At 40.0% G+C, this 18,682-nt stretch overlaps 1 protein-coding gene across 1 annotated transcript in view; it reads right to left on the bottom strand.

Annotated features, from left to right (window-relative positions):
• Nucleotides 1-18,682, bottom strand: part of ACAD9 (acyl-CoA dehydrogenase family member 9) — a 76,112-nt gene that overhangs the window by 14,635 nt on the left and 42,795 nt on the right. The window contains exons 9-12 of the mRNA XM_030205762.1: nucleotides 12,722-12,797; nucleotides 9,754-9,824; nucleotides 7,338-7,457; nucleotides 5,261-5,389 (exon numbers count right to left, since the gene is read on the bottom strand). Coding sequence (XP_030061622.1) covers nucleotides 5,261-5,389; nucleotides 7,338-7,457; nucleotides 9,754-9,824; nucleotides 12,722-12,797 — 396 coding nt within the window. The remainder of the gene's footprint in view (nucleotides 1-5,260; nucleotides 5,390-7,337; nucleotides 7,458-9,753; nucleotides 9,825-12,721; nucleotides 12,798-18,682) is intronic.

Below are 18,682 nucleotides of genomic sequence, written 5' to 3'. Positions count from 1 at the left end.
AAGATAAATACGTTTAGCCTGTAGTTAGAGTGCATACAAATGACCACTACTGCCTGTGACACATTTAAAATTCAGTAGAGGATATTTGGTTACTCCTTCCTTTTCATAGTCTACTGTAAGTGCTCTGTTTTGTACCCTGACACTGCCGCTCCAGCAGTCCCAAACCCCACCCCAGCATTATCCCAACCTCCTCACTATCCAAATAAAAACAAAATCACTGTTCACTCCCCCCCCCCCCCCCCACACACACACACACTTCCCTTCTCAACTTCTCCCTACAGCCTAACTCTGGAAAATTCACACTGTTCCCCTACCCACTTCCAACAGTTCTCCCCCCTTCCCCGAGCCTGGCTACCTCTTTCAGAGGCTGCGTGCCAAACCCACCATTATAGCAGTATCATTAAGATTTGTTGGCAGTTTTGCACCTGCATACCTTATATCTAATTTTTAATGAAAAAATTACTCAAGTACCTCTGACTGTACTTGCTAAAGTTTACACCTAATAAAAATGCATGTGCTGGATTGACTGCATGTTAGATAATGCATGCATGTATTTGAAAATTAAATATAATGGTACATTTTACCTTTGCCAGCCTCATCTTTTCTCCAAGGAGTACAAATGAGCTCTTACCTGCTAATTTTCTTTCCTTCAGTCCCTCCAGACTAGTCCTGATGCTTGGGTTTGTGCTGTCCTACCAGCAGATAGAGACTGAGAACTTCTGATTTGTAATGTCATCACTTAAGAACCTCTGTGCAATCCCCAAGTCAATCAGTATTTATCATAAGAAAGCAGCAGAGAAAAGCAATTAAAAAAAAAAACCTTCCCCTAATAACGAATGAACACTCAACAGAGAACAAATAACAAAGGATAAAACCCTCCAGACTAAAGATCCAACAAGAATAATGAAAGCAAATTCAAATATTTATGCTTCAGAAGACAGAAAAAACGGATGCAAGAAGCATGGGTGAATTTTGGTCTGGTCTGGAGGGACTCAAAGAAAATTGGCATGTAAGAACTAATTTACTCTTCCTTATCATCCCACCAAGCCAGTCCAGATGATTGGGTGGGACACTAAAATCCCTGTCACCAACACTCTGGACCCAAGGGCCATCACTTTGAACCTGAACATACAATCCTTAGTAACAAAGGAATACATACATTTCCAGGTTGCTGCTTTGCAAATTTCATGAGGGGTAAACTAAGGCGTGCTCCATCAAAGAAGAAGATTGACCCCTTGTAAAATGAGTGTTCAAAACTTCTGGAGCTTGAAGACCACAGAGAATATATGCAGATTGATTGTTGGTTTTGATGCCACTTTCCTTTAGCAAGCGCCTTCAAAAAGAATTTAAAAATTATCCAATTTCCTTATTGCCTCCGTACTCATCATGTACTTCTTTAACATGCATCCAACATCCAATCTAAGCAAGGCAACTGCACTACCCTCATTTTTAAGATCTTGAAAAACAGCTAGTTTGATTCAGATGTAAGGACGAAGCCACTTTAGCCAGGATGGATGGAATTGATCTAAGAATCATATCCTTGCTAAAGAACAAAAAAATATTCCCCACAGGACAAAGCTGAAATTCACTTAGCTGAACAAATGGCTAAAAGATAAAACTGTCTTAAGGGTGATATCTTTTAAGGTTGTGGAATCAAGAGGTTCAAAGCAGGATGAATTAAGGCAGACAAAACCAAATTTAAATACTGACTGGCCAGGGGTTTGCACAAGTTTATTAAGAAATGATGTTACAGCTCAGAAGTTCTCAATCTCTATCTGTTGGCCACACAGCACAAACCAAGTATCTGGACTGATCTAGTGGGACGATAAGGAATGCCGTTCTCGCTTTATCAATAAGCAGGACAGATGCAGCCATACAAAATGGTGATGTCAGATGGCGCAGGGACAGACTTCACTCTCTCAGAGACCAGGAAATATACTTAAGTCTTGTCTGGGCATACATAAGATTCCCTGCACTATCATGGACCTACCAGACATGACCATCTGCTCACCTCAGGAAAAAAAAAATAGAAAAGGATTAACATCAAATCACCTACAAGGAATCACCAGGACAATCATGTAAAACAAAATTTAAAACAAAACACAATGCAAGGGTCTCCAACAAAAGCACCCTTGTACATGATGGAAAAATGTGCTTCTACAGCCAAAAGCCTGCTTAACATTAACAAGCTTGACAAAAAGCACCTGTGTGCACAGCCAGAGGCCAATCAAAATCCACAAAACATTTCATGGGCTTCACTAATGCACCAGACAGGATAGCCACACATGGCCAAATATATAGACTCCTACCCATTCCATACCTGGAACAGCAGTGGCTCCAGTTCAGGGCTGCATAGATTTGATGCTGTCTTCCTCAGTCAGACTCTCTTTGCCCCATTCTGTCATGGTTTGACAGAGCCTAGCAAAACAGCAAAAGTAGAGGCTGACAAATGTGCAAACCAATAGGGACATGGTGTTTGCTGATCGGTTGGCTGTTCTTTTGTTCTCTCTGTGGATTAACTTGCATTCATAAAGGAATTATTCAAGCCTATCAGCTTCTTCTCAGAGAAAGTTGATTGTGACCCCTGAGGCAGGCGCTTTGGCGCCGAAACACGGACCGTGTCGGGTCCTTGATATGAATATTCTGAATAAACTGGTTTTTTATATTATCTCCCTATTGGTTTGCGCATTTGTCAGCCTCTACTTTTGCTGTTTTGCTTTGACTTTCCGTGGAGGCTCCTCCTGTCTTCTTGGATTTGACATAGCCTAGCATCATAACCCAGGTACAGGCACTTTCCTGAGTCTTAATGTAAACAGAACTGAACCTAACTAGTTTTACAGATAGTCATGGTTCTGCAAGGGAAACCACTGGCCATAAAAGCAAACCCTGCAAAAAAAAAAAAAAAAAAAAAAAAAACAACACTCGTTAACACACATAACAGAAGTGAGCAGAGTGACACATGATCTTCCAAGCACCAGAACAGCAGTGGCATATCCCAGTCTTTTGACAAGAGTCCCAGCAAGCCTCACATGAGTTATAAGGTTCCCAGCAACCAGGGGGGCTGAACAACTACTTTGCACAGGAACTAGATGCACCCTCTCAGGAAACACTGCTAGCTCTATTACTGTCAGAAACGGAAGTCTTCAACTTCACACCACAATCCAGTAGTACAGCACAATCACCGCACAACGGACAACCTTGTTTCCATGGGTCCAAAAGAATACACCTCCAATCACGAGATATGGAAGTGTTTCCTTCTCCAAACTACTTTAGAAATTCCTACAGGGCAACCAGGTATTGCTCCTAGTGAAGCTTTTCTTAGCACTGAGGAACCCATCTTGTATTCTCACCAAATTTAAGGAAGATCGCCATCTCCTGAGGAATGCTGGGAGTCTCCTGAACATTACCAGGATGTGCCCTTATCTGTAACTTGCTTCATGAACCAGATAATACCATGAGTGTTCTCCTGAATTACTTATCTCCTGAAGAGCTTTGGAATGAGCCTAACCCAGAGGATACCTTCTAGCAAAATTCCTGGAGAGACTGTTGAAGGGCCTCACTATCTTACACAGAATTTGGACAATAAACACTTTAAGGGCATCCTGAGGTACACTAACACTCCCACAGAGTTTGTGGATCTCCCTGTATACCTCAGCATTCTCAAAGACCCTATGTTGCTGTGGACCCACCTCTTGCAGTTTCTTTGGCTGAACACGAATGAAAGGAAGGAGTAAGGCTGTTGCAAGGGGAAGGCAAACAGGATGATCACCAAAGGTGCAGCCAGGTGGATGGCACAATGCCCTTTTCAATCAGTCTCATTAGGAAAGCACAGACTCAAAGAAGGGGAAGCCTAAAGCATTTAGTCCTGCAATTGCCCTAGGATAGAGAAAGTAATAGACACCACACTATTTTGGGGTTTTTATTGCATCCTGGTCAACTGTAGAGTTCTAGAACAAATTCAAACTCTTATTAGTGCAACAGAAGAACAATTCAAAGATATTATAGTGCATCATTTATTAGCTCTTAATATACTGCCTGCAAGTTGGAAGCCAAAGAAGTTTACAATATAAAATCTCTATATATAAAAGGCACCACCAACGTTCTAAATGAAGCCTCCAGCCGGAAGTGTGAAGGGGGAGAGATATCTGGTTTCCCCATGAGTGTCTGCCCTGCCCTCGCTCTCTCTGTTACACAAACAGTGAAGGAAAACACAGCAAAGCACGAAACCAAATCGCTCTCTCTGTAACAGTGAATGACTCAGAGGGGGGGGGGAGGGGACAGAGGGCAGAAGCCCTCACTATCTCTGTAACACAAACACAGCACAGCAGGAAACTTAACACTGAAGGACTCGACTCCGAGGGGGGAGGGGACAGACAGCACAGGGAAAGGGAGAGAGGGCAGAGGGCAGGGACACACACACTCCCACATGTACACAGAAGAAAACCTTGCTAGCCCCCGTTTCATTTGCATCAGAAACGGGGCTTTTTTACTAGTAACAGAATAAAAAAGAACTCCATAAAAATAATAGGAAAAGACACAATCATACCAACTTTCAATTTAAAATCTGGAACAGAGTCCCCAAGTCATTATTGCCTACAACAAAACCACCAGTTACACAGAAGGACAAAACATGTCAGTCTTAACACGTTTTGATTTTTATTATTACCGGATGTAGGAAGTTTCCGCACACAGAGAATGTGTAAGGCATTCCAGAGCGAAGGAGCAAGGAAAAAGAAAACACTGTGCCTGGTAGACTCCCCAACGAGCACGGGATGATCTGGGAAGTACCAGGTCTGTGGTAGTTGAGAGAAAGTAGAGAACAGGTAGGTACATGTGAGATTGTGAGGGAAGCCAAGTAGCTAGGAACACCGGTGTGAAAAGCTTTGAAAGAGCATCAACATCTTCAATTTGATTCTAATTCAATGGGTAACCAATGAGGCGAGGGAAGGCCACACCTCTTGGCACAACAAAGTGTGAGCAACCGTATTTTGTAATCTTTTTAAGTTGGATTTAGCAACACTCTAATAGATCACATTAAAGTAATGCTATTGTGATGCAACAAATGCGTGGAATAGGAAGTGTAAGGGTGTCCTTACTATGCTGGACTTCTCCACACCTATGACCTCTGCCTCATCAGCAGGAGGGATTCACGTGGTTTTAAAAGCTTATCTTCAAACTATTCTACACAACTTAAAAAAGGTATTGCATTTTACAAAGCTCCATCCTTCAGGATAAAAAAAAAAAGTGATTTAGCATTTACCTCAAAAATAAGAAGAATTCGGCAGTCCCGGAGGTATCGTTCATATGGGTAATCCTTCATATATCCCAGGCCTCCAAGAATTTGCAGTGCCTCACTCACGCAAAGCCATGCACCTTCTGAGCTGAACACCTGTCATAAATTATCAGTAGATCAGTTAACTTTCATTATTATTACAAAACTTTCTGGTCAACAATGCCTCAGGTTATCTGATAACTAATGTCCACAACCAACCCCCCCCCCCCCCCCCCCCCCAATTTTTTTAAAAATACCTAATTTAAAGGATTTGATATACAATATGTACGGAGTGTTTGAATGTGTTCTGTTTTGCTTTCATAGGTACACTTAGATTTCCCTTGACAAAGCTGCAAATGTGAAACAGGCACCTGTCGGGACCGTATCCATACCTGAGATAACATACAGATAAGTGATACTCAGTCACCTCCATTATTAAGGGATGATAATACACTAGTACCTATATTATCTGAGTATATGAGAGATGTGAAGACGTGCAAAACGTTGTTGACAATAAGGATTATAATAATTATAAAAAAGAATTAAAAAGTAAAATAAACAAAAAAAGAACAATATACATCCTTGCACGTTATACCACAGCACGGAAGGTTGGGGGCTGTCGATGATTATAACTGTCACGGAACAAAGGCTCACCTTATTGGTGACAAGATAGTTGCCTTAGTGACTGTATGAGATTTCCCCATAATTAATTAACAACTATTGGCACTGTTGTTGAGAATTCTACCATTTGTGTGTTTTGTATATTTCTAGGATAAGCAGCATAAAATCTGTTTTACTGTTCTGGGATCTTGCCAGGTACTTGTGATCTGGATTGGCCACTGTTGGAATCAGGATACTGGGCTGGATGGACCTTGGCAACACTTATGCACTTATGTACAATAACACTACTGTGATCAAGAGTGTATTGCATGTATATTTCACAGAAAATAGGGTAGTTTCATACACATTGGCCATGCATGTCAACAATTGAATTCAGACTGAATCTAACACGCTAACACTAATGTAGGAAGGCCAAATTGCTCGATTTATTCACCAGGGACAAAATATATTCACCATGTGCTCCAACAACTTCCCCCCACTATTGAAGCAGCCTGTAATGGTGAAATGAAGACCTTTTAGATTTTATGTGATAACTGAAGTGGAACTTGGCTTATGGATAGTGATATTAAGATAAGTCAAATTTTTTGTACACAGAGGACAATTTCATATGATTGTACAATGAGTGTTTAAGGAGTTTAAGGACCAATGATAGAAAGCCTGTTTGAAACCCTTATTTGGGGTTTTGTGCCAAGGTCCTTATTCTCCTAAATCTTATATGTTTTGTGATTATTTTTGTTGCAAGTTTATTATTTTGTTTCATTTTATTGCCAATTCCCAAGTTATTGAGCTTTCATGAAACTAAACTTTCAAATGTACCGCTTAACTGCCTCTGTGGGAGTCGCCATTCACCCTGACTGTCCAAGCGGTGAGTCAGGATCCCTCCCCTCTGCACTAAGTAGAACTTGCAGCCCTCCAAGCAATTCTGAGTCAAACTTTAGGCGGACTTACCACTGCCAGCTGCTCCCCCCAAGCTCACAGTCTCCACAAGTCTTACCACAGACAAGAAAGGCTTAGGCTTGACACTGTCTTATGCTCTTCAGCAAACCTCTTTCCTTCTCCCCCCCCCTTTTTTTTTTTAAGGTTGTTGTGCTGGAAAAGGAGAGCTCCACAGGAAAACAGGGGAGAGGTGAAGGGAGGGAAGAAATAAATTTGCGGGGCACCAGAGGCAGTGATCTGAAGACTTACAGATATGACTCTGCAGACTCAAGCCACCCGCAAAGCTCAACTGGGGACCAGCTGACCAACAGGACCAGAGCAAAACACTCAGAACTAGAGGTTGAAAAATGAGTCCATCCACCTGGATGCCAAGAGAGATCGCCACCTGCTGGTTGATGGACACAACTATCCCACAGGTTCTGGAACAGTGGGAAGCTACATAATGGAAAGTTCAATTTCCCTTCTACTGTTTGGGTTAAACCTCACTGTTCAACACCACTTATATTACCTTAACCATTGCTGCTTCGACAGAGCAATCTGGCAGCCCTGGTCGATCCATCATTCCTGCAGTGAGGTAGGCCATGCTCTCCATTACATAAGCTTTCTGAGCCATGAAAGCAAACTTATCCTGCCAAGGAACAGTAATAAGAAAATCTAACAAAAAAGTGACAGGATTAACAGACATATAGTACAAATTAGCAGTGACAAGACTGCAACATCTTGAATATCTTACAACTTTAGGGCTTCTGGAGGGATCGGTTTTACCTTCTCTGATTTTTTTTTTTTTAATATCTACCAAAGACTGTAGATGCTTTGTCTGTGTTTTCATGCTTATACAGATTATATTCTTTTTATCTTTCCCCATGATGCAGATACAGAATTAAATATCAAAGGCATCAATGAGATTCTTCAGATATTTAGAAACAAAATTGCTGCCAATAAACTCTGCTTGAAAGTATGGAATCTAGATGGCCCTCACATTATGGTAGATAGTAATAGTTGACATACTAAATTGGTAGGATGAGCCTTGTGAATCATTTTTTATGGAAAACTGAACAGAATCCCACATCTCTAGAACAGTCTCTGATGCCTTTTCCAATTGTGTCAATTGTGATTAGTACACGGGGTTTTTACAAATTTTGAAATATTCAGCTTTACAAGATTATTTTATTTATTTGTTACATTTGTATCCCACATTTTCCCACCTATTTGCAGGCTCAATGTATGAACAAATACATGGTATGAATAATACAAAGTGATATTGTGGTGGAATGAGGTACATATATGGTAGGTTGGATTGGGGGGCCTTAGAGAAGGAGAAGGGAGGAAGAGTCAGATAATGTTCATTAAGGCCTTTGGTTTCATTGTGACGTAGGTGTCCAGGTATTTTATGTTGGGACGGTGGGGTATGCTCTTCTGAACAGGTCTGTCTTTAGTGCTTTCCGGGAGTCTAGATGGTCGAGCGTAGTTTTTACTGCTTAGTATTAGTAAAATACTAATTAGTATAATGCTGATTAGTATACTCTTATCTCAAAGACCATTATAGCAATATACTTTTGGCCTCATTTAATAACTTGTTTACATATTAATATAATTGCTAACTTATCAGGCCGCTGTGCTCAATAGAATATATTCAATGTTTGTAAGCCAGCTAATGTGTTTTTACTCTGTGTACTACACAAACAAGTTTAGTGTAGTGAAGGAGGAAAAGACCTCATAAGCTCAGCCTGTGGAGTTTGTATTATACCACAGTGGCTGGGCGAACCTCCTCATAGGTCTAAAAAACCTCCTATGAATCTTCTATTTTTTTGTATATTTTTCATTGCTAGTTTCTAATACTGTTGTCATCCAAAACAGAGTCTATGAGTAAAATCCAGGATTTCATGGAATCATCTTCTTAAAGCTCATGGTTATAGATTTACCTTTGAGCGAGTGACTTCGTTCTCCTTCTGCCTAATGACAACTGACTGCAAAATGGCGCCTACCCATTTTTAAAAGGCCGTCCTTATTTATCAGCCAATCAAGTGCTTTCCCACTCCGATGGGTCTATGGAATCTTAAAGGGATAGCACCTGATTTGAAAAGTATTGCATATTAATATGCAATACTTACACGTTATCATAAGCAAGTGCTATTGAGCGCACGTTAAATAACCAAATCCTATTATTCTTAATGGAGCCTACTAACAATGGGGATAATTTTAGAAAGACATTTCCACATATATGATAGTATATGCATATAAAAATGCCTCACAAAATTACCCAACACAATAAAAGTCTGCACAATGACAATTTTAAATTGACACATATGATCACTGTTTCCAAGCAAATTCAGTATTAACGCAAGGATGCTATACATAGAGGGGCATAATTGAACTTTGGCCGTCCCCGCGACAGAAAGCAGTTGAGGCTGGCCAAAATCAGCTTTCGATTATACCGATTTGGCCGCCCTTAGGAGAAGGGCGCTCATCTCCCGATTTGTGTCGGAAGATAGGCACCCTTCTCCTTCGAAAATAAGCTGGAAAGTGACTAAGGTTGCACATGCAACTTAATTGATTAATAAGCCAATCAGAACCAATAACTGGCTGTTAGCAGCCAATTATTGGCGTTAAATGGCCTTACTTGGGAGTTACATGCATTATTGTAATCTGTAACGATGTGCATGTAATTCCTACAGCACTTAATTTTAAGGGAGTGTGTATTTTTTTAATAGAATACACCCGATCCACATCTAATTTAGGCGTCGGCATTTACATCTGGTTTCAGCAGGCGTAAATGCAGACGCCTTGTTAGGTGCAGATTAGGCGCTATTCTATAAATGCCCTTTATAGAATAGTGCATTTTTTCCATGTCGATTTTTCAGCTCGATTTACTGAATCTAGCATAAGTGAGGAATCACTTGAATACCATATAACTCCATGTTTACCTGAATTAACTCAAATTCACTTAGCCTCTTATTGAATTGTTTTCTGGTGCAAGCATGTTCTGCTGTCAATTCTGAAAGAATGAAAAGAAGAAAAGCAGAAGCTCTATTTAACAAAATATTCTTCTTCTGTGATATCGTAGTGAAATAAAATGTGAAAAAAATACCTTTATGCTTCCCCAAAGGTATCATTGATGGTTTATGAGCTATTTCAAATAGTTGTATCAACACTTGGGAGCATTTCTTTCACCTCTCTGTAAATGTGATGGATTGTATCACTTTCCTCTTATCTGTCCAAACTTTCTTTAAGTTTGATGAAAAGTGCCTCTCAGCATTTGACACCAATAGTGTAAGGATTAGGATTGTTAAAAGCAATGACCTTTTACTTTAAAGTGTCAAATTTTGTTAAAGATTTTTTTTTTCCTCTGCAGCCCAAAAGAATCTCAGTAGTGGTTTGAAACATTTCTTTATTTCCAGCTTTGCAAGTCCCAAAGGAATCCTTCTAGTTTTTATAGGTTGCTTATGTTGCAACACATGGACAACATGTTCACCTGCAGAATATATGGAAGCTACCCTGCTAAACAGAACAAAAATCTCAGCAGCTTTCATGTAATTTCACCTCTTTACTTGGCCATAAAATTCTCTACAAATCCAAAATGAAGGTAAGCTGAAATGCTTTTTAAAAGTAGCATTCACAAATACATTTTTCAAATTATTGCAAGGGGTATGTTTACTAAGGTGCGTCAGCGTTTTTAACGTGCCTTTAAAGTTAAGGCACGTTAAACGCTAACACGCCTATACATTTCTATGGGCGCGTTAGTGTTTAAGGTGCATAAACAATGCTAATGCGCCTATACTGCACCTTAGTAAAGATAGGCGTAAGTTTGTAATATCTTAAGAAAAAGCTGGCACATTTTCTGTGTGTTTTATCTTCATTGACAGGCATAAGTGTTGCAAAATTTTAACAAGACCTATCAGCCACAGCTCTGAAGCTAAGTAAATTGGAGTGCTGCGGTGGATTTTTTTTTTTGTGTCTTTTTAAAGAGACTTGCCTGAAATTAGATATAAAATGTCCCCACTGTATGCTATATTTAGCTATGAAAATTAAATATAGAGTCAAATAGACAGGCTGATATTTTGCTGACTCTAGCTGGTACTTTGACTTTAAACCAGATAGGGCTTGAATTACTAAATGCTTTCTTCCTTTTCTTTGTCTCAACCCAGACCTTGGGACACACCAGGCCAGTTTGGTATTCATGATATCCACAATCAATATGCATGAGAGAAATGTGCCTGCACTGCCTCCACTGTATGCAAATTTCTCTCATGCATATTCATTGTGGATCTCATGACTACCCAACTGACTAGGTGTATCCAGGGGGAAAAAAGCCCATGGCTGGATATTGTCTTCTATACTCGAGTTACGTGCATGAACCTGTATATAAAAAGGCAGCACTTTAGTGCACAGTAAAGCTTTTTATTCTGCTTCATCGTGCATGTGCGATCAAGTTGCAAATATAATGCAGTGAAGTCACAGGTTTATAACATTCCAGTCAGTGGTGTAAATATCATCTAAGTAGCCCCTGCAGTGCAAGAAGTCCAAGGAAAAAAAGTCCAGAAATCTGAAGAAGACCTGGATTGTTACTTGGGGGCCCCTTCATTTGAATTTATGCCAGCAATAGCCAGTTTATATGACCTTGTATCTTGAGATCATCCACAAAGCATCAAATGATCTAAATACAATAATGTTGTTTGATCTGCTAAAAGAGATCAATTCTTGTAGGCTTAAAAAAATCAGTATATTTGATTTTAGAACTAGAGGCCTTTTGTCAGTTTGATTTTTTTTAAAGTGCAGATACAACTGCTTTGTGAACCATAAAATCCCACCTGACAATAAGCTCTCAGCCTTAGACTCCAGGACCAGCTACCCACAAAGGGAAAAGCAAAAACATTTTCTTATTATAACAATATCAACATGGAGACATATGTCTTAGCTGATGCATAGAAATGAAGACGAAGAGCAAGTGCTGGTTTAGCTCAACATAACAAGGCTAGACTATAATAGTACTACTAATCATTTCTGTAGCGCTACTAGATGTATGCAGCGCTGCACACAGTATATGCAAGTACTTTCTCTGTCCCTAGAGGGCTCACAATCTAAGTTTTTGTACTTGGGGCAACGGAGGGTTAAGTGACTTGCCCAAGGTCACAAGGAGCTGCAGTGGGAATCGAGCCCAGGTTGCCAGGATCAAAGCAAAAAGGAGCTGATTGGAGAAATTATGAGCGCACACAAATGGTACCAATAAATCAGGAAACCAAAACTGGGAAAAGGCAATGTCACTTTATCCAATGGTTATCTGACTTACTGGTATTCACAGTGTTTGAAAATTACTTCTTTTGTATTTGCCTGAAGGCTTTCCAGAAAAATCTCTCTGTACTAATAGCATTTAGCAGTTCCCTTAAGCTATGGAAACAAGATGGAGGAGTGGCCTAGTGGTTAGTGTGGTGGACTTTGGTCCTGGGGAATTGGGTTCGATTCCCACTGCAGGCACAGGCAGCTCCTTGTGATTCTGGGCAAGTCACTTAACCCTCCATTGCCCCAGGTACAAATAAGTACCTGTATATAATATGTAAGCCGCAATGAACCTGCTATGAGTGGGAAAGCGCGGGGTACAAATGTAAAAAAAAAAAAAGATTAATATAAAAACTTGTAAGAAAAACAAGAGTAGAGGCTGAAATCAGAACTTTTCTCAAATTTAGTTGCCAAAAAATGAACAGCTCAAGGATTTGTCCTTTACAAAGATTTTCTACTAGGCAAAATGTCGTCAAGTCCAGAATTCTTTGCACATGCTTTTTCTCAGGTTTTCTAATTTTAGTCACTCCTCACACACATTTTATATGGAAATATCTCGTAACAGTCGTAGAAATACTTTTTCGAAATATACATGTCAGTAAACTCTATTGCACTTACCTATCAGTTTTTTGATCATTCCAGCAGATGCACTCCCCATACTAAACCTTCCACTGTTTAAAATGTTCATTGCTACCTGAAATAAAATGTTGAATTTATTAATAGTGGGGTTACCCACCTAGGGGCTCAATAGTAGCAGATTATTTTGTTCACAAAAACCAAACTCACAGTATATCAGGATGAATCAGAAGAGATGGAATTAGGTTTGCAGGTAAAGAGATCTTTGCCAAGTTGCTGAATTGCTGAAAATGGCTGGCAGACATGGCCATCCTCCCACGGGGACTATAAGCGTGTACAGCGGTGGGGGAAGGAAGGCCGCATAAATTAGAACTTAATTGGTTTTTATTCCCCCCACAGGAAGGTCATTACTCTTCAATGTAATGCAGCACCAACAAAAACAGCTAGATAAAATTCCATTGGACTGCAACACTTCTGATACTATGAAGGGCATTTTCGATATTTATTTATTATTATTAGGATTTATTTACCGCCTTTTTGAAGGAATTCACTCAAGGCGGTGTACAGTAAGAATAGAACATGAGCAATAGGCAATTACAGCAGTAAAAATATTCAAGTAACAATACAAAATATGGCATGATATGATGTCTAAAGTCCGACTTTGAACATTTTGTTCAAAACGTCCAGAATCTGAATAGCAAATATAGCGATTTTTGAAACGGCAAAACCTCTACCTTTTTTATTTTCAAAAATGGCCACTTGCTAGATGTTTTTGTGCACTGTGTGTTTATCTTTTTGGGCCATTTTTGGAAAAAACAACAACAACCACGTCCAAGTGAAAAGCACACAAAATCAAGCCATGGGACCAGAATTCTTAGTAGACTGGCCACACTGACATCCCAGCAGAACAATGGGACACCCTAGGGCGCATTGTAGTGGACTTCACATAAAAACTCCCAGGTACACATCTGTTACCTCGTATATTGTATGGGGAGCCCTCTAAAACCCACCAAAAACTTACTGTACCCAACTATACACCACTAGAATAGTCCTTATTGCTTGAAGTGTTACCTATATTGGGTACAGTAGGTTTTTTGGTGGGTTTTGGAGGGCTGACACTTTCCACCACAAGTGTAACAGAGTGGATTATGGGCCTGGGTCCCCTTCTCCACCATGCACTGATCACTAGGCTTTGCTTCAGCAGGGATTGCTTGCTGCTCTAACAGGATTGGCCAAAACATCTGAAGCTGTCATAGAGGCTAGTATGTTCTGTCCCTTTCACATCTTTGGAGGGTGGGAGGGGCACTTTTTTGTGGCTTAGTCATTATTAAAACAGGGTGTAGCTCAAAATGTCTTAGTTTTAGTCCCGGATGTTTTTGTTTTGTTCCATTATGGCAGAAAAATGTCCAAGTGTTAGAACGCCCTAATCCCACCCCTAACACGCCCCTTGTGATTTAGAATTTAGACACACTGCAGATGAAATACACAGACAAAACATCTGCAAAATAAGTTTTGAAAATAGCAATTTGAACGTTTTGACAAGCAAAATGTCTAAATGCTACTTTATGCCACTTTTAAAACGTTTTTCTCCTTCGAAAATGAGCCCCTATGTCTATTATTTGTATCTCAATATTAATACCCCACACCAAAATGATGTCAGTAAATCTGTTCCCTCCAGGAAAAACCTTAAAACGTGCTTTCCTCTAATACCCCTCGTCACCCAAATGTCACCTTCTAAATACATAACGTTGCACTAGCTTCCCATCTGCTGTATCCAGAACAATCCCACTTAAGCAGAAGTCAGCTAAAAATTATAAGAAAGAATCCAAGCATGGATAAACACATCTCCTTGACTTAAGGGCATCTTAAGCCCTTGGCACTGGTCCATTTGATGGTGAGAGGCAATCAGGAGTTAGACACAGATGATCCCAAATCACAGTGCCAAGCAGCTCCTACAAATTTCAATAATGAAATACAAAGGCATAAAATTAAATGCCATTTTAACACATTGCTGCAAATCACCAGTCATCAGTCTACATCCTAGCCTCCACAGCAGAATGCAAATAGGTACCCAGGAAAGTAATAAACTTCTTGTAAGATTTGTTTCTTTTACTAGCTGAGAAACCTACTTTAAATCAATAGGGTAATTTTATAACCACATACATGGTTAAAAGGTATGTGCACAATTCTCTGTGCAGGCTCTCAGATTTTCAAAGTGAAAGTGTGCGCATACTTCTGCTCTGGATATTGCCCGGGATAATTTTATAAGCAACTACAGTGTGTAGAACAGAGTTTCACATGCTCAACTAGACATCAGATAACAATGGTATACAAACAGGATATCTAATAATGAAACTGATGTACTATGTCACTATTAGGTCATGTTAACACCGGCTACCTATGTGCAAAGATCATACAGGTGTCTACTGTATAAAGTCACACAGGAGCCTATGAATCTTTATACAGTACTAGGGAAAAAGCTGCAGAAAAGGCAACTAGAAAAGCTGCTGGTACTAACGCCTGCTGAGAAGCAGGCATAAATGCTGACTGAGAACATTTTATGGAAAATTATGTCTTACCTGATAGTTTTCTTTCCTTTAATCCAACCAGACCAGTCCAGACTAATGGGTCCATCCACCAGTAGAAGTAGACAGAGAAAACAGTTCCAAGTAATTCACCCTTCAAGGGTATTGTGTAGCCTGGTATGCTCAGTATTTTGACTAGCTAAGCAATGCTGCCCTGTACTGCCACAAGGGACAGTATTCTTGCCCATCCATAGACCCCGCCCAGGGGAACAGGAAGAGATGATTTGCCACTTGGCTTGCACTCTCTGACCTGCATAACCCACCCCAGAATTGGGAAAGTGGGCAAGGTTCAAACTGAAACAGGAGCCACATACTGTTGGCAAAGCAAGGTGACATGGTGAACACGCAGTTGGCATAGCAAGGTGGCATAGAGAAGATGGATCTTAAGATGACAAAACTTTCATTGCTGCAGTGATGACAAGAGCAACTAAGTGCACTTGTGCAGGGGGTGCAACTTAAAGGACCAGAAAGGGAGGGTGTCTTGACTGGTCTGGTTGGATTAAAGGAAAGAAAGTTATCAGGTAATACATAATTTTTCCTTCGTCGTCATCCACCAGACCAGTCCAGACTAATGGGATGTAGCAAAGCAGTGTTCCTTTTAGGGTGGGAGTGTTGGATTATTTGTAGTAAATAATTAGCAGATTTTAGTACACACAGCTTCAGCTTTAGAAATGTTAATTTCTTTCTTCATCTCTCTCTCATTCACCCCTGAATAATTCACTGATGAGTCACTTTAAAGTTGAAGTAACAAAACATCTGTTTACTCACAGTTTGTAGTTAGATTATACATGGTAATGGATGCTCACACCACCATAGATCCTCTCAGGTTAGGAGAGATCATGAGCTCCATGTGCTCCATGTGCTGCATGTGCTGCATCTATCCCCCACAGGAAGTTGCATAGCTGTGTGACCTCTCTAAGTAATTCACATCAGAGGTCACAGAGTAATCACAGAGAAATAATAGGTGACAGGCAATGCATGTAAAATACAATTACATTCCAACAAACCCCTTCTCATGCATAACTGTCATGCAATTATTTATTCATACAAAGTCCAAGCTTTATACGCAGATTCACAAAATGTTCTCTGGGTAACGGTTTGGTCATGATGTCAGCTGTCATCTCACTGGTGTGACAATAGTGTAGACTGATGACCCCTTCTTTCGCCAACTCTCGCACGTTGTGGTATTTCGTTGCGATGTGCTTGGTGCGTGACTGAACCTTGTCATTCTGTGACAGTCGGATGCAGCTCTGATTATCTTCCATTATCTGGATTGGTCTCTTTTCAGCTATTCCAAAATCCAGCAAAAGTTTTTCAATCCACATCAGTTCTCTGCACGCTTCCGATACGGCCACATATTCAGCTTCTGTAGAAGACAAACTCACAATACTTTGTTTATGACTGGCCCATGAAATTTGTACATTTCCATACATAAACACATATCCACTTGTGGATTTATAATCAGAATGATCCCCTGCCCAATCTGAATCACAGTAACATATTAGTTTTGGATTACTATTGGCTGAAATCTTTAATTTACAATCAATGGTACCCTTTAAATACCTTACCATCCTTTTAACTGCAGTCCAATCTGATTTGGTAGGTGAGCTGACCCTTCTGCTCAAAATTCCTACTGCATTTGCTATATCAGCCCTGTATGTGGTAGCTAGATATAAAAGCTTACCTATGGCTGATCTATATTGGATGTTATCTGGTAAAGGTTCTCTTACTGTTTCATCCTTCAGAAAATCAGTGATCATGGGAGTGCTTACAACTTGGGCATCTTGCATACCTAAACTTTCAATAAGCTCATTTATTTTCTGCTTCTGGCTTAGAAGATAAGAACCATCATTTTGTTTCTCAATTTCTATACCAAGATAGTATGACACATTACCAAGTTCTTTTATCTCAACATTGTGGTTTAAACACTTTACAATGTCCTTGTACTCTTGCTCACTTTCGCTTGCAATGAGCAGATCATCAACAAAAGCTAAAATGTATGCATATTGTCCATTTGTGCACCTAGTGTACAAGCATTTATCTGCTTCACCTTGCTTAAATCCTAAATTTGTCAATATTTCATCCAATTTGTCATTCCAACATTTTGCACTTTGCTTTAATCCATAAAGACCTTTGTTTAATTTACACACTAGCTGTCTTTGTTTTGTATTTATGAAAACCTGTTGGCTGTTCCATGTACAAGTCTTCAGTTATATCTCCGTGAAGAAACGCTGTTTTCACATCAATGTGGTTGACTTGCATGCCTTTTGAGACTGCAATGCTCAGAAGTGTTCTTATTGTCGTGTGTTTCACTACAGGTGCAAACACTTCATCAAAATCTTCTCCATATTTTTGAAGATATCCCTTTGCCACTAATCTGGCTTTATACCTTTCCACTTTTCCTTGTGCATTCCTTTTTAACTTGAATACCCATTTGCATCCTATAGCTTTCTTGCCAGGAGGTAATTTTGTAAGAATCCAAGTATTATTTTTATCCAATGCATCAATTTCTTCTTGTGCAGCTTTATGCCATTCAGCAGCTTCTTCTGCTGGCATTTTCTCAATCTCATCCCATGTTAAGGGCTCTTGAGCTTCTGCTGACTTTGTTAGGTAAGACAGTCTTGGGGGTGGAACACCTTTGTTTTCCCTGGATGAGCGTCTGACAACAGGTTGGTCTGACCTTTCCGCATCCTCTAAATCTGAGAGTTCTTCTCCAATTGATTCCCCTTCTCCAACTGTACTGTCTTCTTCAATGATCCTTTCTGTGTCTGTTTCCTCTGCCTGTTCCTCGTTAGATACAGATGAGTTGCTTTCAGACATCTGCCTTGGTATGGCATTTATATACACTGGCATGTCTATTATTGTTCTAGTTTCATATTCTGGATGATAAGGCTCATCTGGGATAATCCAGCCTTTATCAACCCTTTTGTTTTCATCAAAATATGTAACATGTCTTATGCCAACAATGCCAGTTTTCAGATTCAAAATTCTATATCCTTTGTGTCCTGGAGCATAGCCAACTAAAATGCCCCTTTCTGTTGTGGAATCCAGCTTATGCCTTCTTTGCTTTGGTACATGAGCATATGCTGTACTTCCAAATGTTCTTATGTGTGACAGGTTTGGCTTCCTACCATGCCATGTCTCATGTGGTGTGCGCTCAGCGCCTTTAGTTGGCATTCTGTTTTGTAGGTACACTGCTGTGAGAATGGCTTCCCCCCATAGTCTTTTAGGGAGATTGCTATCTGACAGCATACATCTGGTCATTTCCACAAGTGACCTAAATTTTCTCTCTGCAACAGAATTTTGCTCTGGTGTATAAGCTACTGTTGTGATATGTTGAATGCCTTCTTGTTCTAGAAATGTGCGCATGCTTTGTGAAGTGAACTCACCACCATTGTCGGTCTGAAGAACCTTTGGT

The sequence above is a fragment of the Microcaecilia unicolor genome, chromosome 6 (assembly GCF_901765095.1).
Source record: "Microcaecilia unicolor chromosome 6, aMicUni1.1, whole genome shotgun sequence".
Lineage (NCBI taxonomy): Eukaryota > Metazoa > Chordata > Amphibia > Gymnophiona > Siphonopidae > Microcaecilia > Microcaecilia unicolor.
This window is presented reverse-complemented; position numbering and strand designations above follow the sequence as displayed.